The sequence below is a fragment of the Antechinus flavipes genome, chromosome 4 (assembly GCF_016432865.1).
Source record: "Antechinus flavipes isolate AdamAnt ecotype Samford, QLD, Australia chromosome 4, AdamAnt_v2, whole genome shotgun sequence".
In the NCBI taxonomy this organism is placed as follows: Eukaryota; Metazoa; Chordata; class Mammalia; order Dasyuromorphia; family Dasyuridae; genus Antechinus; species Antechinus flavipes.
The window spans coordinates 21,736,532-21,762,868 of record NC_067401.1 but is presented as its reverse complement, the minus strand read 5'-3'; the positions used below and the strand labels follow the sequence as shown (position 1 = coordinate 21,762,868).

Genomic DNA, 26,337 nt, shown 5'->3' with positions numbered 1-26,337 from the left:
TAGGAAAAAAGCCGGTGGAAACATTTTTAAATGGGGCAGCTTCTCACAATTGTCCCTTTTAATTAGATGCTTCGCCTCTCTTTTAAAGTCTTTAAAGCCTGCTTCCCTAACTCAGCCCACAACTCGACAATCTCTTCTCTGCAACTCCCCTGGAGGACCAGGTGGATTTCTTAATAGAACTCTCCCCAGCAGACGCAAGGCGAGAAGGGCTCCAATTAAAAGCTGTTCAGACAGGACTATAGAAAAATGAGGGGCTATTAATCTAGCTTATCACCAAAACGCTCTGGCTGCTGGACTTTCAGCCTCTATCTATAGATCAGGAATTCTTCGCCGTTTTATTTTATTTAATTTATTATTATTATTATTTGTGCCGAATGCCTCTGATATTCTGGTGAAAACCGAGGGTTCCCCTTCCCCGAATGTGGGGAAGAAATGCTAAATTTCGGTTCGAGATGTCATTCCCTCTCCCCCTCCCCCACGCGAGTTCGTGGAGCCCCACAGACATCACTCCCCGGAGGCCAGTTTTAAGAAACCCCAGCTCAAGATTGCCTCTCCTCCTCCCCCTTCCCACCTCCAACTTCACGAGAAATAAATAATCATAATAATGCCTGGTGGTAAAAAGCTATTTCCTCCATGAATACGCAGCACGCTGGCGCAAAGCTCTCCTACTTTCTGCTCTCCTGATGGAAAGGATAATTTCCTGACCTGCACAGAGGAACCCAGGGCCAACGTTATGATTGCAAATGTCAGACACTGCCGTGTTTGCCTAATGAAACCAAAGTTACAGCTGGGGGCACCGACTGCAAACCGCCCCCTCCCCGCCCCCATTTCCCAGTCGGGGTCTCCCGGAGCCTGCGGGCGGCAGAGGCCATCCGCACCCAGGCGCCGAGCCCCCTCCCCGTGCCCCTCGCGAATTTCCCGGAGTCCCCTGTTTGCCCGGGCTGTCTGGGTACCCGCGGCCAAGCAAGGCTGAAGGATGATGGGGGGGGGATAAGAATGCGGGCTGCTCGCCTACCATTGAGCTGCCTGTAGACGATGTCCTCCAGCAGGGAGAGCCTCTTCAGCACCCCATCCTGGACGGGGTTGGGGCCGTGCTGGGTCAAGTTGGCCGCTTCTGCCCGGGGATGGACGTCCCGGAAAACGTCCGCGCTCTTCACGGCGATGGGCCGACACTTGGCCAGGAAGAGCACGAAGCCGGCCACGGCGATCAGATTTAACACCAGCAGCACTTTGACCCTTCTCAGTGAAGCCATCAAACACGCCAGGCTGGCCCCCTTCAGCTCCTCCCCGAGCCCCGCGCAGTCAAGTTCGCGAGCCCGCGGCTAGGGTGCCCTAGCCGGCTCCTTCAAGGACGGGCACTCAGGGGACAGGGCAGGAGGCTCCCCAGCGTCGGAGCGCGGAGCCCGGGCGCGCGGAGCGGGGGGAGTCCCGGGCAAACTTCTGGTCCCCCGGGAGCACGCTGCTCCGACGGTCCCGCAGCCCCGACCGCTGCCTGCGCTGGACCGGCCCCGCAAGCGCGCGCAGAGGGGGGCTGGCGTGGCCCGGCCCCGGCTCTCGGCGCCTCGCTGTGCTACTGCTCCCCCAAAGGGCTAAGTTTGCTCAGTCCGCCCGTTCCCTTCCCCGGGAAGGGTCGGAGTCCGGGAATTCCGGGGCTTTGAGGAGGGAGACGGCGGCAATCGCCAAGTCCGGTCAGTCTACGCAACTTGGGCTGCTCCCCAAGGGCGTCCCCGCGAGTTCCGAGCCCGGGACCCTGCCCGGAGTCTAGTCTCCCAGTCCGGCCCGAAGGGGGCTTCTTAGGCTCGCAGGGCTCTCCGGGGGCCGCCCCAGCTGCGCTCCTTGGCGCGCTCCATGGCACGGCGCAGAACTGAACCCCGCCGGAGTGTCTGTGAAATCCTCCCGGGGCCCCGAAGTCTCCAAGCTGGGGGGAGGGGGTGGTGGAAGGGGTGTCCCCGCCCCGCCCCGCCCTCTAGGGAGAGGGACTCCACCAAAACCTCGCCAGAAACACCCTCAGAAGCGCGGGGCAGAACCCACGGCGCGCAGCGGCGGAGCCGTCCGGGCGTCCGTCTGTCCGTCCGGGAGTCCGCGGGAGCCCCAGGCTCGGGGGCCACAGTGGACGCTGCGTGGCGGGGAGTGCTCGGGCTCAGCCCCCGGGCGCCCCCGGCGCGGCCCCAGCGCGGGCAGCCCCGCGGCGCGTCCGCCCCTCCGGAGCGCCGGGCAGAGTCGGAGCCAGAGCGGGAGGGAGCCCGGAGCTCCGGGAGGAAATCGGCAAGGCTCGTAATTGCCTAACGCAGTCCGACCGACGCTGCGGCAAAAGGGGGGGAGCCGGCGGCGGCGCAGCCCCAGCCGGCACTCGGGGCACCCGGGCGGACACGCAGGTGGCGGCGGCGCTAGGGGCGCGGAGCCGCTGCGCCCATCGCGGCTCCGGCCGGGCTCCGCGGGCCGGCAGAGGCGGTGGTACCGGTCCCTTCCTCCTCCTTCTCCTCCTCCCCTTCTTTCTCCTCCTCAGACTCCCGCCGCCGCCGCCGCCGCCGCCGTCGCCCGCCCAGCTCGGGGTGTCTCCCACCTCCCGGCTTCTCAGCGGCGGGTGTACATCTAATCCTTCGGAACCTCGGCGCGTGCACATACACGCAAACACCCAGGCACCGCAGGGACCCGGAGGGGGGAGGGGGCGGCGGGAGGGAGCCCAAGACAACGGGAGGGGGAGGGGGCAGGAATCAGGTCACGGTCCCTGGGATTCGGAGGCGAGGAAACCTTTGCTTCTCATTCCCGGAGAAGCGGCTTGCTCTCTCGGCTGCGTTTCCATCCCCTGTTGGCAGATGAAGACATCCTTTCTGTATGTGCCTGAATCTCCCTTTTGCATGCCCCGGGAACGGCTGAAAGGAAAACCTGGGCTGGAGAAGCGGATTTAGTTACCTTCCTGGCAACTGGGGGGTGACGGGGTGGGTGGCGAGGTTCCCTCGGGCTGCAGCTGCCGGCCGGCGGGGATGTGGGGGCCTTACGTTTACGTGGGGGCCCGTCCCACAAGCTTCTCTCCCAAGAGTTCCAGGGGCTCCAAGATGAATTTCCGGTCCGTGCGAGGTCTGATAGAAATCGGGCTGCTTCTTCAGGCCTAATGGAAACAAGACTGGGGAGCCCCAGTGAAACCGAACAGTCTTCACTTCATCTCCACAATCTCTTTTGATTTAACAGCTCGCATCCATCTAGTCTTTCCCAAGCGCAGGATCCGAGGACTGGGGAAAAACAAAACCAAAAACCTGGGTTTGCTTGGAGGCAGACTGTCTAATAATTCTCCCAAGCCAAGAACGGGAGATGACAATCAATAGGAGGGGGTGAAGGTCCTAGCAAAAAAAAAAAGGAAGAGAGGAGAGGCAGCGTGAGCACGACGGTAATTTAACTCGAGTGGAATCCTCTTTGGGCCGTGGAATGATTTTTTTGAAGGCAATTTGCGAGGCTGATCCGCTCGATGCAGGCCGTAGGTGGGCACCCTCCCCTAAGTTACCCTGTGAATATTCCAGAAGGAACAAGTTGGTACGAGAGATATCGATCCGGCGGCCATCCCTTCCACTTAACACCCATGATGGCAAAGCAATAGGACCTGGATATCTCACCGGGATTGAGATTAGAAGGTTTGGGCATTAGCCAGATAAAAAGGGGAGACCAACAGGCCGCAGCTACTTCGAGCAGATGGTCAGCGAGTGTTCATTAAGCGCTTACTATATACCAGGCCCTGTGTTAAACCCTTAGGATGCAAAGAAAGCAAAAAAATAAAAATAATAACAGTGTCTAACCCCAAGGAGCTTACTTACTTACATTCAAATGGGGCAGGCAATATGTAAATAACTAAATATACCCTATACATATGTGTGTGTGTGTGCTATATATAGAGGGAGAGAGTGAATAAATCAGTGAGTATGTGTGTGTAATATATATTTATACATATATATAATACCATGTGTATTATACTATCATATATGGTATATGTGTGTATATTATATACATACATGCACATATAAGATAAGTATTACATAGAAAAAGTAAATAGAAAGAACCAGAAAAGAGAAGATTCTAGCAATGGGAGGATGGGGGATCATGGAGTGGGGTGTTGGGAAAGGCCTCCTGAGGAAAGAGGACCTGAGTTAGGTCTTCAGGAAAACCATAAAGAACAGGGGAGGGATCCAGCTTCCCAGAGCCAGTGCAAAGAACAGAACTGGGAAGTTGTTCATTCCAGCACCTACGAATAGATCTTCGTGGCTGAATTGAGGGTGTGTGGAAGGGAACGGAGTGTGAAAGAGAAGAGCAGGAAAGTTGGAAGATGCCAGGCGGGGCTTTAGACCACAAACAGAAGTTTTTATCTTTAGGGAGTTGCTGAAGCTCATTAAAGAGAAAGATGACTTGATCAGAACTATAATTTAGAAAAATCAGCTTGACAGCTGAGTGGAAGATGTATTGGAGTGAGAAGATACTGGAGGCTAAGAAACCAATTAAAAGGCTGTTGCGATCGTCTGGACTAGGGATGACAAAAGGCCTAAATGAGACTGGTGGCGGTGTGACTGGGGAGGAGATAGACGCCAGATCTTTGGAGAAGGTAGAAAGCACAAGGTTTGGGAAGCGATTGGCTAGAGGGGACGTGAGCGTGAAGGGTGAGTATGACATGGAGAGCGCAGACTTGGAACATGACAATGTCATCAACAAGAATTGGGAAGGTTAGAAGAACTGGAGGAAAAATGGAATGAATTCTGTTTTGGACAGGTGGGGGTGAAGATGTCTAGTTCAAGTTGTATAAGAGTTGGTTGGTGGTAAAGGCCTAGAACTTAGGAGAGAGACAGAGAGAGAGGGAGGAAGGGAGACAGACAGACAGAGAAGGAAGGAAGGAGGGAGACAGAGAGAGAATGATGAGGTTAGAAGCCAGATCATGGAGTTTGTAAGAGAGGAGTAGACAGAAGGGGCTTATTACTGGCACCAAGCAGTCTCAGGCAGGATGGGGTTTATGAGTAACCAGAGTAGGCAAGTTCGATGGAGGTAGAAAGACTCCAATACAAAAATTAATTTTTCCCTTAGGTGCTTAATGATTCTTAAGATTCTCCTATTAGAAAGTTATTTCTTTGGCCTTTAGTATCATAGATTGAGGGTTTGAAAATGAAGGTCATTTACCTCAACCCATGAGCCCAGAAAGATGCTATCTGCTTTGCCCAAGGTCTGTTGCTAAATGAGTCAGGATTCAAACCCACATCTCCTGACTCCAAAACAACCACTTTTTCTCATACTTGTATAGCTTTCACGTAGTAAAGAGAGAGCTGGGATGGGAGTCAGGAAGATGTGATTTCAAATGTGGCCTCAGAAACTAGTTGTGTGACCCTGGGCAGGTCATTTCACCCCTTTTGCCTTGGTTTCCTCATCTGTCAAATGAGCTGGAGAAGACAATGCCATATCACCCCAGGATCTTTGCCCAGAAAACTACAGTCATCAAAAGGCAGATACAACTGAACAAAAACAAGCTTTGCTTTCAGACTCCCCCATCCCCAGAACTGGAAAGGCTTCAATGGTTCTCAGAGCATGAATCTGATTTGCAACATCCCAGGCGACTAATAATCAACATTTACATAGCACTTGAAAGTAAATGTTCTCATTTAATCATCATCTCTATAAGAGCTGAGTGGTATTGTTCCTACCCCTATCTTACAGAAGAGAAAACTGAGGATCAGGAGTTAAGTGACTTACCTAAAGACTCACAGCTAGTCAACATCAGAGGCAAGATTCAAAACTAGTCCCATCCCAAGTTCAAGGTTCTTCCCACTACCCTTCCCTGGTCACTCACTGCTTTAAGCACCTCCAGGGATGAGGAACTTGATACCCCCTGAGATGTTCTCTTCCATTTGTGAGGAGCTCATAACAGGTAAGACTTTTTTCTTACATTGAGGCGAAATCTGTTTTTCCTCTAACTTCCATCCATTATTTTTAGGTCCACCATCTGGGGACACATAAAGCAAGTTTTAATCGACCTTTCCATGTGGCTGCTCTTTAAATATTTGAAAACAGCCATCATGTCTGCCCAAGTCTACTCATCTTTTGGCTAAAAGGACTTGGATCTTTCAACTAATCCACATCTGGCTTGGTCTTAAGATCTGGTTCCCAAGCCTGGTCTGCCGCTTTTGAGCAGTTTCCAGTCTGTCAACGGTTCCTTTCAAAATGTAGTGACCTTGGGGCAGCTAAGTGGTGCAGTGGATAGAGCACTAGCCCTGAAGTCAGGAGGATCTGAGTTCAATTTTAACACTTAACACTTCCTAGCTGTGTGACCTTGGGCAAGTCACTTCACCCCAATTGTCTCAGCTAAAAACAAACAAACAAACAAAAACAAGAAAAAACAAAATGTAATGACCAGAGTTGGACATTATACTCCAGATGTGCTCCAATCAGGTGAGAGGGCAACAAGTATTTATTAAGTACTTACTATGTTCCAGGAATTGTGCTAAGCACTGGGAACACAAATAGAAGCAAAAAAGATAGTCCCTGTCCTCAAAGAATATACATTCTAATGGGGGAAGATGATATACAAAAGGGAGCTAAAAAGTAAGAGGGAGAAAAAAGCTAGCCACTCCCCCAAAAGTTCAGGAGAGAGACCAGAGGATAAGCTAGAGAGGAAATAAAACATGGGTCCTCTTGGAAGGAACTCATGTGGCAAAAGGATGTTGAGATAGGTATAGTGTCTCTGTCTCTGTTTGTCTCTCTCATTCTATGTTTGTTTTTATATCTCTGTCTCTCTATATCTTGTCTCTGTCTCTGTGTGTGTTTTTCTATCTCTGTCTCTATTTCTCTCTGTGTGTCTCTTTCTGTTTCTCTGTCTCTTTCTCTCTCTCTTCTCAGAATATTTATTCAAAACAACCTGAAATTGCATATTGTCCAGCCTTTCCACCAAAATCTTTGGTCACGTGACCTGCTTTCTAGGGGAAGCTCCTCCACCCTTTATCTGGACCATTCTTGAGTTCTTCTGGAATCCCGGCTCTAGACAGTCAGGAGGAGGACACCGATGGCCCACAAAGTCAAAGTCTTCTATGACCTAACCCAGTCATAGAAGGTCAGTTACAAACAGCAATTGATAGACCCAGGCCTTCCAACTCCAAATCGAATTGATCAAATACTTAAATACTGTCAATGAATGAATGATGGATGTCACCCTTGAGGGGTATTAGGAGAGGAAACTGTGTCTACTGCGTCTAGGGACAGTATTTTTCTCTACTAATAGCCTCAAGATGGAAAAAGAAAATAAGGAAAATGCCCAGCACGATGAGGGGACCCACCATGGAAAACTCCAAGAGCACATGGACTGGCCTGGATGGGCTGTGACCTGCAATTTAGAGAGCGCATCCATGTCACCACAATGCATTGAGGCTGTTCACTGTGAGGAACTGTACTTCTGGGGTAGCTAACCCACCTGGCTTAGTGATACAAGAATGGGAACACCATTCCATCTACGGCATCTGTAAATGTTGATAAGACTCCTGAGAATGCTACGGTCAAAGACAGGGTCATAGATACATAAATTTAGAGCTGAAAACCTTCATTTAGAATAAAGAAGACCCTCCTCTTCCCCATTCTCACTTGAAACTGTCACAGATGGAGGAACAAATATACAATCACCTCGTAGTTGCCCATCAGTCCTATTGTCTCTGGGACAAACCAGGCTCCTCTGCTTGGTGTTTAACACCCTTACTTAACTGGTTGCCTCAGTTAGACGAGATCTGCTAAAGTTCTTAGCTGAAAAAGGTCGAGGTCTCTTAAGCATCCGGGGCCATTTCCAGTCATCCTGATCGACATCTGGCCATTGGACCCAGATGGCTCTGGAGGAGTGAGTGAGGCTGGTGACTCTGCATAACCCTCCCTCATTTCAGTCCAACTCACCTGCCTGTCACCGTCACCTCCCTGACATCATCAAACAATCCATCTCCTTTCCCAGATTTATTGCCCCTTATATCTCCTCACACTATCTGATAGCTGCCGTTATCTAAATTTGCTTCTTCCAGGGGCACGCCCCTGGAGATCATCCCCTTCCAGGTTGACATCTAGCTCTGACTCAGTGGTTCTCTTTGGTCATCTAGTCTATTCCGTACATTGGATATCAGAAAACCCGACTTCCAATCCCGATTCTGCAACTTCTGCCTCACTTCACCTGTCCAGGTCGCAGTTCCTTCATTTGATTGAACCAGGCAGCTTTTGAGATCTCTTCCGGCAGTGAACTGTGATCCGATGATCCTGTCATCAAGCAATACCACAAAGTAGATTTGCAGTTTATTGAAATGCCTTTTGGGGACCAGAATGAGAATAATAAACATGGGAGTTAAAGTGGAAATGCTTCTGGCAGAGATAACAGAAAGCCTTATCAGTTACCACCTCACTCCAGATTGGTTTACCTAGACAGATTAACAGAATAAATAAAGCCCAGCTGGGAGAGGACCCAAAGAAGCTCTTGAGGGAGTGCCAGGATGGGAACTGCAAGGGGAGGTGGGACAAACCTGAAGCCCTTGTGATTTTCCCTTGGCCTATCCCTTCCTGGGGCTTATACAAAAGTCTCAGCTCACCCTGCACCCCAATTTTTAGATAATATGCAAAGATGTGACCCCCTCACTTATGGATCATAGTTGGAGGGTTTTCCTTTTGGTGGATGAAGTGGAAAGAAATTATCCATTTCAGAAAAAAATTCAAATCCTCTTGAATAGTCCCTCCCAGCCTATTCCACTGGGGACAATCAGGTAGGCTCTGCTTTAAGAAAACCAACTCAGCTCATTGAAATTTGCCCCATCGAAGGGCAGCTAAGTGGTACAGTGGATAGTTCATTAGCCTGAAGTCAGAAGGACCTGCGTTCAAATCTGACCTCAGACATTTAATCCTTCCTGGCTATTGTGACCCTGGGCAAGTCACTTAACCCCAACTGCCGAAGAAAAAAAGAAAAATAAATTTGCCCCCAAAGTCCCCAAGAGATGAAAATAAAAGAAATTGGAAGGGAGAGACATGATTCATAAGGGAAAAGCTAGAGCTGAAAGAAGTCTCAAATACCATCTGTTCCAATCGATTTGTCCTTCTCATGGGGAAACTGAGGCCCATGGAGGATAAGTGACTTATTATAAATGAAATAACCCAAATAGATCTCTTTACTTTTTAGGCTTTAGAGGTGGATGTGGGAAGGGGACAAAGTGTAAAATGACTAGTCCATTTAAAACTCTTCCATGACAAATAAAAACACAGCCTCTTCAGAATGAGGCAGCTAGGTTATCTTGTGGATAGTCAGGAGAACCTTGAGTTCAAATCTGCCTCAGACACTTGCTAGTTCTATGACCCTGGCCAAGTCACTTTACCCTGCCTCAGTTTCCTCATCTGTTAAATGAGCTGGAGAAGGAAATCCCAAACCACTCTAGTATCTTTGTCAAGGAAACCTCAAACAAGGTCATGAAGACTGAAATGACTCAAAAACTTTGGAATGACAATTTATTCAATGGGAAAATAGAAGAAAATTTACTCAAAATAAATTTAAACAACTTTTTTTTTTAACAGTCATCTCTCGTGTATAAAAGGAAGCATATCAATACATTACTTTCATTCCATTTTCAACCTGAAAGGATCCCCTGGTCCAGGCTGTGCTGGAGAGATCCAGTTATTAAATTTTCAGTGTGAGTATTTACACCTCTGGAACCAGCAAAAGCTACAAATAGGACTTGATTTATTGTTTTCTTGATTGTCCAGACATAAGAAAACAGTGTAGAAAATAATAATAATGGGGATTATGCTTAGAAGTGGGTCATGCATACGTTTTTCTCCTATACACACATACACCCAGCTAATTATTAAACATTATAAGCACATCCCTGCTACAGTCCCACTTTAATATTAACCAAAATGATAATCATTTTTCTATTTACAATCGGACAGGCAAAGGAGGCCACATCATCCCGATTCTCGACAATTCCAAATTAAGTAGGTTTTTTTTTTCAATTTTTTGATGATTAATTTCCAAAAGGAAAGTAGGAGGAAGTCTATAGTCTGGGTTCTATTCCAGAGAGGAATTCAGTCTGTGAAAACTGGAAAAATAAAAAAAATAAAAAACCAAAGGTTTTACAGAAAGCCCCAAAGGTCCTCTTAGTTAAGGCTGAACCAACATTCCAATATTAACTCTTGTTTTCAGAGGCATTAGGGAACTTTGGTGCAGAATTCAACCTAGATCAAGGCTGTCTCTGTAAGTCACTAATTCACAACAAGGTTTCCCCATCAGCCTCTGAATATTAAGCCAAATAAAGATATCGCTATCTCAATGCTCAAGTATTTTGAAGGGTCAGGTCGGTGGGAATGGTGCGGCAGGAGGGTTGGCCATTTATCATCCACCTCTCTTTGTAGTACCCTTGCCCTCACTTAATCCCCAAGGCTGAACAAAGGTGCTTTTTTTGTTGCTGAAAGGATCAAGCTAACAGAGGGCTGAGGGCTCGCTGGGGCACAAATCATCTTCCCTTTGGGTCAGTGAATCAAAGCATTCTTAGACCGACAAGCTCCCCGGAGGATTCTTCTTTAAGAAAGCCGCCTGGCATTTAGAGCGTGTGCGAGCCTCCAGAGACTCTCTGGCTCAAAGATTTTTCTCAGAAATGTTATTTGGATACTTTCCTGGTGGCAGCTATTAAAACATTTTTTAGGGATGTGAAGGATTAGAGCTTTGGACCTCTTCCTGGATCTAGACTTGGTGGCCTTGACCTTGAGCCTTTGACTTTCTTCCAGTTTAAGGGACCCACTTGGTCCTTAGTTGTTCAACAGCTCCCTCATTGATGGATTTGGGGGAAGGGAAGGAAAAGAGGGAACGAATTCATTTGTAAATAAAGGTGATATAAAACAAAAGCTATCAATAAAATTAATCCTTAAAAAAAAATTATGTCCTCTTCCATCTCCTGCTACTTATTATGTCTCTATATCCAATTCTGGTTCTGCATCTGTTTTTGTTATTAGACCTGCTGCTAGCACATATTTCAAACCCCAAGAGAACATTTTCTAGGATTTATTCCCAAGGGGAAAGAATACACACATTCAGAATAAATCAACCGAGGTGAGATAATTTGAAGTTATCGATAAAATTAATTTCTACCCTGGTTTGGTGGAAAGAAAGCTGGATTTGGGGGTAGAAGACCTGGATTCAGTGTCTCAACTTTTCTAGTTCAGGAGCTGTGTGATTAGGACAGGTTAATTAACCTTTGAGGGCCTTCTCTCTCTCATCTCTAAACTGAGGAGAAAGTGGAATTTATATGCTTTTTGAAGTTTCTTTCTACATTAAATTTATGAACCCCCATCCTAGTCTGGGGAAATGGTTAAATCGTACCAAATTGTTTAATAGCTTCCTCATTGATGGATTTGGGGGGAGAGGAGGAAGAGGGGAAATGATTCATTTATAAGTAAAGATGATATAAAAACAAAAGCTATCAATAAAATTAATCTTAAAAAATAATTATGTTCTCTTCCCATCTCCTGCACTTACTATATCTCGATAACTTGTAGAATCGATTCTCCAAGACTGGCCAACTCTGTGCCCTATTCTTGAAGCCCAGAAGCCCCCTACTCAACTTTCCTTAGTACTTAGTATCTCACTTGGCATACATTAGGGGCTTAATAAATTTTTACTCATTGACTGACTTTTTTACCAAAGGAAAGATGAAAAGGCAAATGAATTGTTCCCACCATCTCAGAAATGAAGAAAATCACTTTTCAAGTAAGTCACAAAGTCAAGCAGATCCCTCGTGGTTGGAGGTGGGCCACCATATAATTTGGAATAAAGCCTTGCTTTGGACAGGGATAATGATAATAATGGGGCAGTTGAGGGGTGCCAGAATGCATAGAGTGAAGGGCCTGGAATCAAAAAGACTCATCACCCTTAGTTCATATGTGATACTTATGTTACCCTGGGCAAGTCTTTTAACTCTGTTTGTCTCAGTTACCTCATGTATAAAGTAAGCTGGAGAAGAAAATGGCAAATGATTCCAGTACCTTTGCCAAGAAAATCCCAACCCAAGTCACGGAGACTTGGACGCCATTGAAAATAAGTGAACAATCACAACAATAACTGATATTCTCCTAATGATTTAAAATTTTCAAAGGATAAATAAATGCCCTCATTTAGTCCTCTGGATTCTGTGAGGAAAGACTCAGACAGATGGTATAATTTAGTATTTACTGTTTCTCAACCATTTTAGTCCCTGATTATTTTTAATTTTATGCATTATCAATTGCCTTCTAATTGCTCTACAAGAATAAGTACAAAATGTGGGGTCCACAAGAACAGACCAAATATCCCACGATTCCGCTATCAGAAACCAAGATCGAGCTGGATTTTGAGTCATGAAGCTGACCCAGGGATATACAGGTTTATCCTTATGCCTGATAAACAAGTCACTTCCAAAGGTCAAATTTATATGTGCTGCCATATATTGTATCTAGGATATACTATAACATATCTAATATGTATGAGACTGCTTGCCATCTAGGGGAAGGGGTGGAGGGAGGGAAGGAAAAAGTTGGAACAGAAGTGAATGCAAGGGATAGTGTTGTAAAAAAAAAAAAAAATTACCCAGGCATATGTTCTATCAATAAAAAGCTACTATAAAAATAAATAAATAAATAAATGAAGTAAGAAAAAATAATAATAAAAAAATTTATATGTGCTGGGATTTTACTTGTTAAATCTTAATACTTTCTTTTTTTGCACTAATAAAAATAGAACAAAAGTGATGTTGGAGAGACAAGGGAGGTGTCTAAAACATTGGAGAAGTTCTTTATCACTCTCCATATGACCAAACCAAGAGTATCTACTTTCCTTACCTAGAAGTATCCCCTTTATGTACTTTAGCACAGGGCTTCGTACATAATAAGCACTCAAGAAATGCTTCATTCATTCATTCACCAGAGAATATCCATGGATGTCCAGTGGATACTCTATAATGTCAATAGAAATGGTTGGAGCCAGAAAGACCTGATTTCCTATCAGAGACAACCCTTTTGTAAATTAACCAATAAATGTTTATTAAGCACCTACTATGCGCCAAGCTCTGGAGCTACAAAAAGAGGCTTTCAAGAAGCTATCCATCTGACTTTGGAGAGGAGACAACATACACACAAAGCAAGCTATATTCAGATTAAATAGGAGATAATGAACAAAAGGAAGACAGTGGAATTGAGGGATTGGAGAAGGTTTCAGAAGGAAGGATTTTTAAAAAGTCAAAGAGGTCAGAGGAGTGAGATCATTCCAGACACAGGGGACAGCCAGAGAAAAAGTCCAGAGATGTCCGTGAAATAGCCAGGAAGGCAGTGTCATTGTATATACCTGTCTCGACCTGTCAGGGGTGTTGGAAAACTGGGAAGGTTAAAAAGGACTGAGAAAGTTTTGCATTTGCTCCTGGAGGAGATAGGGAGCCAATGGAGTTTGAATAGCCTGGTCATTGACAATTTACATAGGACCCCTGTCCTTCCGAGATTTCCAACTGAACTAAGGACAAAACCCGAGGACCACAGTCATGAGAAAACCAGGGAATCAGCAAACAAAAGTTCCCTCAGCTCCTCACTGGATCATGGATTTGGGGATGGAAGGAAACCTCAAAGGGTCACATACACAGAGCAGGAAGGAAAAGAGACCTCATCTACATCAATCCTTCATTTTATTAATGAAAAAACCCCTGAATCCTATGGGGGGGCAGTAACTCACAAAAGTATTGATTTTGTAGAATTTTAGATGGAAAGCTGGAAGAAACCTCAGAAGCCATCTAAGCCATTCCATTCTAAAGAGGAAGCAGCTGAGGTTCAAAGTTGGGTGACTTTTCAAATTCACACGGAGAATAAAGAGTAGAGCCGAGATTTGAACCCAAAATCTCAAACTTCATAACCAGCTCTGTTTCTAGTACCCAAAGGAGAGACGCCAAGATTCCCTCACCCTCTCCAAAAGATATTTATCATCTTTGTTGTTATTCAGTCATTTTAATCATGTTGGACTCTCCTTAGGCTTAATTCTTTGCAGATAGAGAAGTGGTTTGCTATTTTCTTCTTTAGCTCATTAAAACAATTCAATAGTATTTTATTTTCCAAATACATATAGAGATAGTTTTTAACATTCATTTTTTAAAATGTGTGTGTTCCAATTTTTCTCCTTCCTTCCCTTCCCTTCCCCCTCTCCTAGACAGCAAGTAATCTGATATAGATTAAACATGTTCAATTCTTTTAAATGTATTTCCATATTTGGCATGTTGTACAAGAAAAATCAGAAAAAAATGGAAAACATTGAGGGAAAGGAAACAAATAAACAAACAAACAAAACTCAGCTCGTTTTTACAGATGACAAAACTGAGGAAACTAAGTGTAAGGACTTGCCCAGAGTCACTTAGCCAGTAAATATCTGAGGCTGAGTTTGAACTCAGGTCTTGCAGGCCTGGCACTCTAGTCACTTTATTGTCTGGATCATATTTATGAATAACATCTATACTGTACTTTGCTTTGGAGTGTTTCCTAAGAATGGGAAATTTCTTCCACTTTTGTGAAAACCACAAATCTCCTGCTATTTGGGGTATTGGAGAGTTATCGAGGACATTGGGAGATGAAGTGAATTGCCCATGACCACACAAGCAGAACTTGAATCCAGCTCTTCTTAGTTCTGAAACTAACATTCTCCCCACTGGTGTCTCACCAGTTCACATAGCTCATTTGGGCTTCACAGCCTGGAAAGTAACTTAGGATTTTATCTCTTGATTTCTTTGGATCATAAAATCATAACTCTAAATAGATTTTCTTTCTTTCTTTGTAGCTCCAATGCTTAGTACAGTGCCTGGCACACAGCAGACACTTAATAAATGCTTATTGACTTGATTTGCAGACTTTAAGGTGCTATATAAATGTCAGTGATTGTTATTATTAATTTGTGGCAAAGTGGGGAGGGTGGGATATAGAGATAGTCCTTTTGCTACATACAAGCGTTGAAGGTAGAATGGAAAAATGCAGGTGTCCTTGAAGTCAATGCAACTTTACAAACATTTATTAAGTTCCTACTAGATTCAAGGAACTGTACCTACTGTATACAAGGCTTTTGTAGGGTTATTTCATTACAATGTGGATCATGCATCAGAGGTTAATAGGACATAAATCTGAGCAGGAAAGGACTCTGTAGGCCACCTAAACAAACCCTCTCGTTTAACAAATGAAGGAACTGAAACTCAGACAGGGTTAAGTCCCGTGACCAAAGTAGGATTTGAACCCTCATCCTTTCACTAAAAGTCAGTGTGTTCTTTCCATGATCCACAAAGGACACAATCTACCTCTGAAAACACTCTCCTCCCTATTTAAAACTATTCCTTCCACTCTCTCCCACCCATCTACCTAGAGTGCACACAGCAGGTGCTCAATAAATGCTTCTTGACTTGAATGAATCCCAGATTTTCATCTTGGAAGCACCTTAGAGACCATCTCTTCTAACTTCATCATTTCACAGATGAGGAAACTAAAGTCCCATAAAACTAACCCAAACTCACACAGAAAGTAAGTAGGAGACATGGGATTTGAACTTTGGTCCCATGATACCAGTCTTTCAAATTCATTCAGATTTTACCCTTTTGGATCTCTCAGCAAACAACTCCACTTGGTGTATAGTAATGTCTAGAAAACGACTATGCAATGGGGTTTTCCTTATTGCATCCCTTTTGGATCATGTTCAGAAGCCACCGTGAATAGGAATTTTGGCCTATCATAGGATCAAAGGACCTTAGATGTCTCCTCGTCTAACCCCTTTCATTGAAAGAGGGGGTGGGGATAAAAAAATAAAAATAAAAAAAGAAAGATGGGGGGAGAAGGCCCAGACAGGTAAAGCCATTTGACCAAGATTACACAGCTGATTTAAGTCAGAATTTGAACTTAGACCCTGTCCTTCCAAATCCAGAGTGCTTTCTACAGTGCTATCCAGCTTCTGACACCTTCAAATTTTAATACTCAAACTGCCCTTAATTTTGGACATTACTGTCAAGGAATTAACTTCCTGAATTTTTATTCCCTAATTTAAGAAATTCCTCAAGTGTCTCTGCCTTAAAATGAATAATTTTCCAATTTTCCTCGTTAAGGTAATTTTTTTTCAACTACTGATTTTTATAGGCTTGAGTGTGTGAAAAAGGCTGCTACTGTATGTCTTTTTAATTAGCTTCTTTACAGGATAATTAAAGCTTCTCCAGCTCCTCCATCCTTCCTTACCCTATGCAATAACGTGGTTATGGTACGCTTTAGCCAATAGTGGTACAGGAACTTTGCTGGCCATCTGGAAGCAATAAAACATCTTAACCTTAAAATGCAGGCTGCCATTTAGAAGTAATTCCAGATTAGACCAACCAGTCATTGACTTAATGGATAAATGTCAGGGACCAGTCCAATAGCAAGTCTGGCAAGATCAGAGTTGGGATGGGGGAGTAAGCCTTTTTAAATGCCTACTGTGCGTCAGGCACCGTATTAAGTATGTTATAAATATCTCAGTCAGCTCTCTAACAAACAGGTGCTGTTATTACTCCCATTTTACAGATGAAGAAACTGAGACAAAAAGGATTAAGTGACTTGCCCAGTATCGTATAGCTAGAAAGAAATCAACTCTTCCTGATTCTAGGTCCAGCACTCTATTCACTTCTCCATCTATCTGGGATCTATTAACTAATATCTAATCCATCTTCTTATCTTAAAACAAAATCAAACTTAATGCCCTCTTCAGAGTGATAACTAAGGTGGGAAAACCAGGGTTTTGACCCAGGGTACTGAAATCTATAGGCTACACACACACACACACACACAACACACACACACACACACACATATATATATAAAATTCATCCAGTTTTATAGCCTCAGAGGTGCCTTACCTGGGTGACTTTCCTAGTAAATGGCTGAGGCAGAATTCAAACTGATTCCTAATTCAGAAATCTCTCCCCTTGGCCACTCATCATACAACTGAACTACCTTGGAAGAGCGACAAAGGGAAGGGCCAAACCATAACCAAGAGTTTGGGGACCACAAAGACTTAGACATGATTAAAATGACTGAACAACAACCACAACCAAATTGTGAGTGCTTATACTGAATATTGAACAACCAGCTCTTCCATGTTCGTTTGAGTGGCTCCAGCACACTCCTGGCTACAAATAAATATAGAAACATATTTATGTAGAGACATACCCATCTTTGGCAGTATATTGGCTCCCTTAGGTCACTGAGCCAGGTAGGGGAATGGAATAATCTGGCCACATAAATGTTGTAGTTTGTGGAAGGGCATCAGGAAGGCCACATCCCAAAATATCTCCCCTTCTGACACCTCAGATTCCACCATTAGTGGTTCATTTCTTTGGGTTACCATTGTTTCCTTTCACCTCTTTAGTTTTACCAGAAAATGAGTCTGCTAAAATTAGACCCTCCTGAGGGTCAGGGGGAAGGAGGGAAGAAAAATGGGATGAGTGAAAGAGTAAGAAAAGCATATAGAAGAAACACAAATCTAGAACCAGATGCATATTTTGTGTTCCCACCACCACTCCAATAGAAAAAAAGAAATTTGGAGGTAAGGACTGTTAGTTTTCATCTCATATCTCCGGCACCTAACACAAGACCTGGCAAATAGTAGGTGCTTAATAAATGCATACTGAGCAGTATTGATACCTCTATCTCTAAGCAGAGCTTCCATTTTGTTTTCTGTTCTTCTTGGTCCTTCCCTGTTTTTTTTTCCATGGCTCTTTGATGACCTGGAAGAGTTGAAAGATGTGCTAGTATTGAGGTGGGGAGGGAAAAAAGGACATTTTTTCACTCCATAGTCCCTCACTTCTAGGGTCTGGGGACTCCAAACTAGCCTTCCTCCCTTTTTTCCTTCTCTTTCTTCATTAGTCTGTTCTCCTTTTCCCATTGGTTCCCATAGATAGGTTGGCCAGAGGTTGATGAGCAGGACAGAAGCTGGTGGATGATTGAAATGGGAGAAAGCTCTCCCATTCTCTCTCCCAGCCAGGCACTATCCATCAACCCAAGAGCCTTGTGTCTTGAGCAAGGAGCTCACCTCCCAGCATCACCTCCTCAGATGTCAATGCTCATTCCTTTTTCACCCTGGCACAATGGATTGAGACCATCTATGAGCACCAATCACGCCTGTGACCTTCAACAAGATACATGACCTTTCCTTTCTTCTCCCTTCTCCCTTCCATTTCCTCTTCTTCATCTCTTTAGATTTTCCTTTCCATCTGTCTTCTGTCCTTTCTTTCTATCTCTGCTTCTTTTTCGAGACATTCAAAAACTATTAATTCTTTATTTCTTGCTTCTGTTTCTTCTCCCAGAGTCCCTGGAGTAGATTTCAGCTCCTGACATCTACTGATTCCCTCATCTGTAAAACAAGAGGGTAGGATTAGCTGGCCTAACAGTCCCTTCTAGCTTTACATAAATCCCAGAAATAAACAGTCACTTGAGGGAAGTGGGGAGAGTTTATAGTATCACAGAGAATGGAGTCATGGTGCCATTTTTCCCCCACTGGGAGAAGTTCTTCTGAATTTTTTTCTTTTCCTTGGCACCCCATATGATTAAACATCCTTTTGTTTGGGGCAGAAATCTGTGTTATGTCTGAATCACAGCACTGAGATTCAAAATGATCTCAGCAGGTTAGAATGATGGATTGAATCCAAAAGCATTAAACTGAATAGGAATGAATATAATGTCCTGCATTTATCTTTTTAAAAAATTAGCCACATAAATGCAAGAGAGGGGACACCTGGCCTGACAGTGATGGGTGTGAAAAAGACCTTCCTATTTAGAGGACTACAGATGCAATATGAGTCACGAGTGTGATGGGACTTCGAAAAAAGCCAATATCAGCTTAGGCTATCTTGACAAACATAGGGCACCCACAGGAGGGAAGACTACCATTTTGTTTTGTGCTGGTCAATCCATTTCTAAGGCATTATATCTTTATTTTTTTTTTACATTTCTATTTTTATAGCATTTTATTTTTCCAAATACATGCAAAGATAGTTTTCAACATTCACCTTTGGGAAATCTTGTTTTTTAGGGGAGGGAGTAGGGAGGAAAGGAAGGAGAAAAAAATGGAACATGGGGTTTTAAAAGGGTGAATGTTGAAAATCATGTATGCATATGTTTTAAAAATAAAAGGCTTTAGTTTAAAAAAAGTAAGTTTTTTTTAAAAGAAAAACTTTATCTTTTTCTCCCTTCCCAATCTCCTCCCCAAAACAGCAAGCAATCTGAAATAGGTTAAACATGTGCAATTCTTCTAAACATAAAAATCAGATCAAATGGGGAAAAAACATGAGAAAGAAAAAAAAAAGCAAACAAACAAACAACAACAAAAAAGGAAAATACTGTGCTTTGATCCACATTCAGTCTCCATAGGTCTCTCCCTGAATGTAGATGGCTCCTTCCATCACAAATCTATTGGATTAAGCATTGTATCTTTAAAGACAGAGGTAAGCAGGGGAGGACAACAGAATGGGTATTGATGCTTCATGATAGGAAATGGGGTTTGAACCCTGACAGTTAAGGGAAATCACATTACAACACTTTACAAATATGTGAAGGCAAGCAGATATTTTCTTATGTAACTCTAGAGGGAAGAACTAGGACTTAACTAATCAACAAACACTTACTAAGCACCTACTATGTTCCAGGTTTTGTCCTAGAGCTGCAAAAGGAAAAAACATTTTTTTACTCTCCAGGAGTTTATATTCCAGCAGTGAACAACCCTGGGCCTGGATTTAGGAATATCTTAATTCAAATCAAGCTTCAGACTCTTATCTCCATATGTGATCCTGAGCAAGTCATTTTAACCTTTAATTGCCTCAGTTTTCTCATCTGTAAAATGGGAATAATAATTGTATCTATTTCCCAAAGTTATTGTGAGGATTAAATAAGATTATAATTATATAGCACTTAGCACAGTGCCTGACACTTAATGAACACTATATATAGGAGTGGCTATCTCATCATCATCATCATCATATATAGAAACTAAGAATATACAAGATAAATACAAATGGTCAGGGAGGGGCACAAGTAGCTGGGGGAAGGGAAGGAAGGGAGGTTGAGTCTACTAGCAATTATTAACCACCTTCTAAGCCCTGCGCTAAGCTGATAATGAGTACAAGTAAAAGGGGAAAAATTCCCTGCTCTCAGGGAACTTATATTCTTTTGGGGGGAGATTACATAGGAAAGGAAGCTGATAAGGTGAGATGGAGGAGGGGAAGTCAAAACAAAGACTTGGGAAGGACAAAGCATAGTGAAGGTCCCAAATGCAACCTGGAGAAGAACAAGATAGGGTTCTGAAATGAAGACTTGGGGAGAAGCTAGCCAATCAGAGGGAGAAGTCAAAGGGGCAGAGGGAACTTCTAATGTATAAATGCCAGTGCTAGAGTGAGTTTCCAAGATAATGAGTTCTCCAGAGCCTGGGAGAGAAAAAAGACTTCCTGGAAGAGGTGAATTTGGCCTAAAATTTAAAAGGAAGCTGCGAATTCTAAGAAACAAAGGTGAGGACCAATGGGTAAAAGTTACAGGAGGCAAGATGGAGATTTAAACTTGATATAAGAAAGAACCTTCTTTTTAAAAATAGATTCTATTGATTTTTTTTTTTTGGTTTTGTTTTTACATCACCTAGATTTCCCCTTGTATCTCTTCCCCTCCCTGAGAGTCATCTCTTGTAGGAAGAATTTGTTTTAAATGGAAAAGAGGAAGAGGAAGAAAAAAAATCAGCAAAATTGATCAAAACATGTCAGGTAGGGGGTGGGGAGAAATCTGACATTAGAGGGAGAGAAGAAAGAATAGAAATTCAGGCTTTTCTTGGAGGTTTGGGATTTGATGAGTGTGAAGAATCTCTGGAGCATCAGCGACTTCTCTGGAACGGGAAGTTAAATAACCTGCCCAGGATCACACAGCAGGAAGATAATGTTAATATTGAAGACAAAAAAATAGTAGCTACATTTACGTAGCTTTTTATGGTTTGCAAAGCACTTTACACATATAGTCTCATTTTATTTTCACAACAACCTTGAGAAGTAGGTATTAATATTATTCCTATTTTATAGATGAGGAAACTGAGGCTGAAAGAAATCAATTAAGTTGCTTACTCACGGTCACAAAAGTGATGAGATTCATGTAGGCACCATTGAGGAAAGCCTTAATTCAAATCAAGCCTCAGACACCTAGCTGTGTGACCCTGAGCAAGTCATTTTAACTTCTAATTGCCTTAGTTTCCTCATCTGTAAAATGGAAATTAGGGTTCAATAATGTGATGAACTCAGGATGGTCATAATTTAGGTTAAGACCCTTTTCCTTGCTAACTAGATAATCTCCCAAATAAATATAGGTGAAGAGGTTACAGATATAATAGAAACCAAGAATGATAAATATGAAATAAAGTTGGGAGAGCATCCAGTTAGCAAGGAAAGGGGTTTTAACAATTTTCTTTTTTGCTGAGGCAAGTGGGGTTAAATGACTTGCCCAAAGTCACACAGCTAGGAAGTATTAAATGTCTGAGGCTGGATTTGAACTCAGGTCCTCCTGACTTCTGGGCTGGTGGTCTATCCATTGTGCCATCTAGCTGCCTTGGTTTTAATATTCAGTGATGGAAAAGACAAGTTCCCTAATGGAACTTACAATTAACCAAGAGAAGGGGAACATCCCGGGAGGTGGGAACATCCCGGGAGGTTGGAACATGCCCTTAGCTGGCAGGCTAAATCCTAAAAGAGATTTAGCACCCTAATAGAATTAGCTATCTATTTAAAAAAAGAGAGAAAAAAATAGAGATATGATAGGGGATGAGAAGAGAGGCGCCATGTTCATGGGGAAGGAGTGAGGGGAAAAACATCATGAGACCCCCAAAGGGATTTTGCAGCGATGGGAGCCCATCTCCCAGAGATGGGTTATGGACAGATTTATAGGGGAAATTTAACTTCAGGGGTTTGACATAACTCAGATTTCTGAGCAGCCTTAGCAAGGTGGGGTTGCTACTTCCACGGAGAGTGGGGCTATAAGTTTAAACTGATCCTCCTCAGTGCCCTTCCCTGTTTGCCTCAGGGATTAATTCCACCAATACTTCAGCCTTTCCCTGTCATTCCCACCTAATTACTCAGGACTTCAAAGGTAGGAAGTATTTGAGGCCAGATTTAAATTTTTCACAGAAGCCCAGAATTTGAGAGAGTTAGAAGGAAGCTCTGCTGTAAGTCATTCCCATCATTCTGTACCCACCAAGTGGTTATCCTGTCTCTATTTGAAACTCCCTAGCACAATCCATTTTATTTGGGGCTGCCCTAATTATTAGCAATTTGGCCTTGACATTAAATCCAAATGTATCTCTTTGTCTATACTTGCTTTCCGACTATTGCTCCTGGCTCTGTCCTCTGGGTCAAATAGAATGGTTCTAACATATCCCTTTTCCACATGAAACACTTCCCATACTTGAAGATGCTCTCCTCTCATTTTTGGGCTAAAAATCCAATTCTTAGAGATCCTAGACTCAAGGACCATCCTAAAAACCATCTTTCTCTGGATGTTCTCCATTTTATCAATGTCCTTCTTCAGCATGGAGCTCCCAGTATAGTTTGGGCCCAGGTCTTCCCAACTCCAAAGCTGTTCCTTCTTCTACTACCCCAGAGCACCTTTCATTAGTTAAAGTTATATAATAACAGAAGTTGGAAGGATCAAATAAAGCTGTAATTATTGACCAATTAGCAGAAGCTAGCTAACCCATCAGCTATCCAGAATTCCTTGCTTGGTAGAAGTTAAACTCTAATGTCCCTTTCCACTCTGATTCCATACCATAATAACGCAGAGTAATCAGTAGGGTGGATGCTCAGTACCAGTCAGACAAGTCTTGTTACCAGGAAACAAAATGGAGCATCTCAACCACTCACTTGTCATTCTTCACCCTGAACATATGACCAACCTGGCTTCTCTTCCTCTCATCCATTTCCCCGATGATCTGTTTGATGCCTTTTCTTTGAAGTTCCTCACTAACAAGCATTAATTAATTAATTAATGAGCACAAATTTATGTTAATAAGAAGATAATACATGAAAGGTGATATAGCCAGCTTCAAAGTCAGGAAGACTCAACATAAGTCCTACCCTTGAGACATGATGTCTAAGTGACCTTGCATCCCAGACAGCTCCCTAGGATTCTAAATTGCACGGGACATGCCAATTGGCAGGTGGAGTTCCTTTCATTGTTTTGAAATCGTGGATCAAGCAGAAAAAAGTCACCATCACCAACAAATAATCAACCTAGAAATAAATAGCGTTCAGTTATTTCAGTCCTGTCCAACTCTTCATGATTTACTGAAGATTTTCTTGGCAAAGACACTGGTATAGTTTGCCATTTCCTTCTCCAGCTTCTTTGACAGATGAGGAAACTGAGGCAAACAGAGATTATAAGTAACTTGACAAGAACTATGGCGCTACTTAGCTTCTTAGCCATCTTACCTAAGCCACCATAACCCTATCTCTTCTGGTTCCCTCCTAGTCTGGGGCCAAAGAAACAGATTTTATCCCATCTTCCCTATGGCAACCCTTCAAATTCTTGAAGAAATCTATGATGTTTGGAAGTCCCAAATCAATGATCCTATGCTAGCTCAAATCGTTTCCATCTCTGAGTTAATATGACTCTATGACTATGACTATCATAGAGGAAGACTGAGAGCGCCATGTTGAAGAAGGGCATTGTAAACTGCAGAACATTCAGAGAAGGATGGTTTTTACTATGATCCTTTAATCCATGATCTATGAGAACTGGTTTTTTAGCCTGGAAATGAGATGAAACTGACTATGACTAGTTTTTCTTTTCTTTGCTCTTCTAAGAATTAATTTTGGAAATTAAGGCAGTTAAGATTTTTTTTTAATTGTGCAATTAGGAAATAAAACATGTACACACTCAGAGCACAAGAGATAAGGTTATTATGGGATAGAGATTCCAAATTAGTGAAAGAAACATGGTCAGATACCTTTCTAGGGTCTTTTTTTTCAAGTCCAATCTATCTCTGTTGGTCCATGGACAAAGGAAAGTTGTTCTTGGCCTGACAGAGTCTCAGTTCTCAATGAAATAAAGATACCCCTAGGAGATGACAAAGAAAAGAATTCCTTCCTTACCTCCCTTCCAAAAAAAAAGAAAAAGAAAAAAGGGATATGGAGCAGAGAAGGCTGAAGCAAAGCTCTGAGGGATTTTTCTAGGACCAAACCACTAATGCAATGTGGGCACATCAATATGTCCCTTAGAATACGCCATCTTAGATCACTGGAAGGGAAAAGGCACCAAAAATGTCATCGGCAGAGCTGGAATTTTGACTTAAAAGAAAAGAATAAAAAGTCACTAAAGAAAGAAAAGGACAGGTCTCTATTTCATCCCTTCCCCTCTTCTTTCTAACCTCAGGACCCTGTGTCCCTCACCCCAGTTCCAGTAACTCTTCCCCACCCCCTCTGAATTCTCTCTCCCTCATCCCCCCCATCTATCATTTTAATATAAAGATGTAAAGAGACAATTGTCCTGCTAGGAAAGAAAAAGCTCCTTCCCAACTCTCTGACCAAAGTCCTCCTTCTTTCCTCGCCCACAGTACTTGTTCTTGGATGGGGTTTTTCGGGCATGAAATGGGAAACACTGCCTGGCTTTGTTGCTCCTGCCTCTCCTGCTGCTGTTTCATCACTCTCTTAAAGTGCCAGGCACATCAGCCGAGCCTATAAAATGGCTCATAAAGTTTACTATCTCCCCCCATCTACACCCCCAACGCCGATGGATGGCAGGATCTTCTTCCCCTTCCCCCAACAGAGAATCTAAAGTCAGTCATGAAAAACTGCTAATGTGTTTCAAGAAGCGATTAGCCCCTTTTACCCAGGGCGGCCCTAATTTGTAAAATTATTCTGAGAATTATTCATGAATACAGAAGGCATGCATCTCTGCAAAAATAGGTGGATGCTGTGAATTTGTACATGGGACTCGTGGATAGTGAGACCTGAAACTCGATTTTCATCCATAAAGAGAAGTCAGCAACTCCCTCTGTATGGAAACTTCCATACTTGAGTCACAGATCCAGGATTTCTTGGGTGTCGGTAGTCACTCCATTGGTTCAGAATATGATCCCTCTACATTCCCATTCTCTGTTACTCCTAAATCTATCTATAGACCCTCAACAGTGGTTCCATCCAATGGATTGATGATCTTCCTTGGAGTATTTCTTTTAATATTTCAGGAATTCTAACACAGCATTTGATTTGCCGACCCTGTGTAAATCTTGTATGGGGATAGTTGTAAACTACATGAAAGATTTCTTAATTTTGGAACAAATTCAATGACATCCTCTTAGATGAAGATTGAAACTAGAACGCTACTAAATGTGAACTTCTTGAGAGTAGAGAGAATATTTTCCTTTCTTCTTTGTATTCCTAGGCTTAGCAAAATCCCGGGAACACTGTAAACATATAGTAAACTCTGGTTGGCTAGTTTACATTTTCTAATTGTGTTTTTTAGTTATATTATTTAAATCAGTTAAGCAGCCACTAAATAAGCATTTATTTTTTAAAGTGAAAATACTATGTTGGGATCCACACTCAGTCCCCATAGTCCTTTCTTTGGGTATAGATGCTTCTTTCCATCACAAGAGCTTTGGAACTGGCCTGTATCACCACACTGTTGAAAAGAGCCATGTCCATCAGCATTGATCACCATAGAATCTCATTGTTGCTGTCTACAATGTTCTCTTGGTTCTTATTCACCTCACTTAACATCAATTGATGTAAGTCTCTCTAGGCCTCTCTGAAATCATCCTGCACATCATTTCTTATAGAACAATAATATTTCATAACAGCCATATACTATAACTTGTTCAGCCATTCTCCAACTGATGGGCATCCACTCAGCTTCCAGCTCCTTGCCACTAACAAAGAGGGCTGCTACAAACATTTTTGTACATGTGGATCCTTTTCCCTTTTTTATGATTTCTTTGGGATATAGACTGCTGGATCAAAGGGTATGCACAGTTTCATAGCCCTTTGGGCATAGTTCCAAATTACTCTCCAGAATCAATTCACAACTCCACCAACAATGTATCAGTGTCCCGGTTTCCCCACATCCCTTCTAACATTCATCATTATCTTTTCCTGTCATCTTAGTCAAACTAAGAAGTGTGTAGTGATATCTAAGAGTTGTCTTAATTTGCATTTCTCTGATCAACAGTGATTTAGAGCATTTTTTCATATGACTAGAAATATCAACAAGCATTTATTAAGACTTTATGTCCCAGTCAGGGTACTAAGGTGAAAACAGTTCTAACCTTCAAAGATCTTACATTCT

General features: G+C 43.0%; 1 protein-coding gene across 1 annotated transcript in view; it reads right to left on the bottom strand.

The window, feature by feature from the left end:
• The window catches only part of GALNT17 (polypeptide N-acetylgalactosaminyltransferase 17), a 428,034-nt gene extending 426,063 nt beyond the window's left edge, over positions 1–1,971 (bottom strand). The window contains exon 1 of the mRNA XM_051992009.1: positions 1,016–1,971. Within this exon, the coding sequence (XP_051847969.1) occupies positions 1,016–1,253 (238 nt within the window). The 5' untranslated portion in view covers positions 1,254–1,971. The remainder of the gene's footprint in view (positions 1–1,015) is intronic.
• Positions 1,972–26,337: the final 24,366 nt, after the last annotated feature.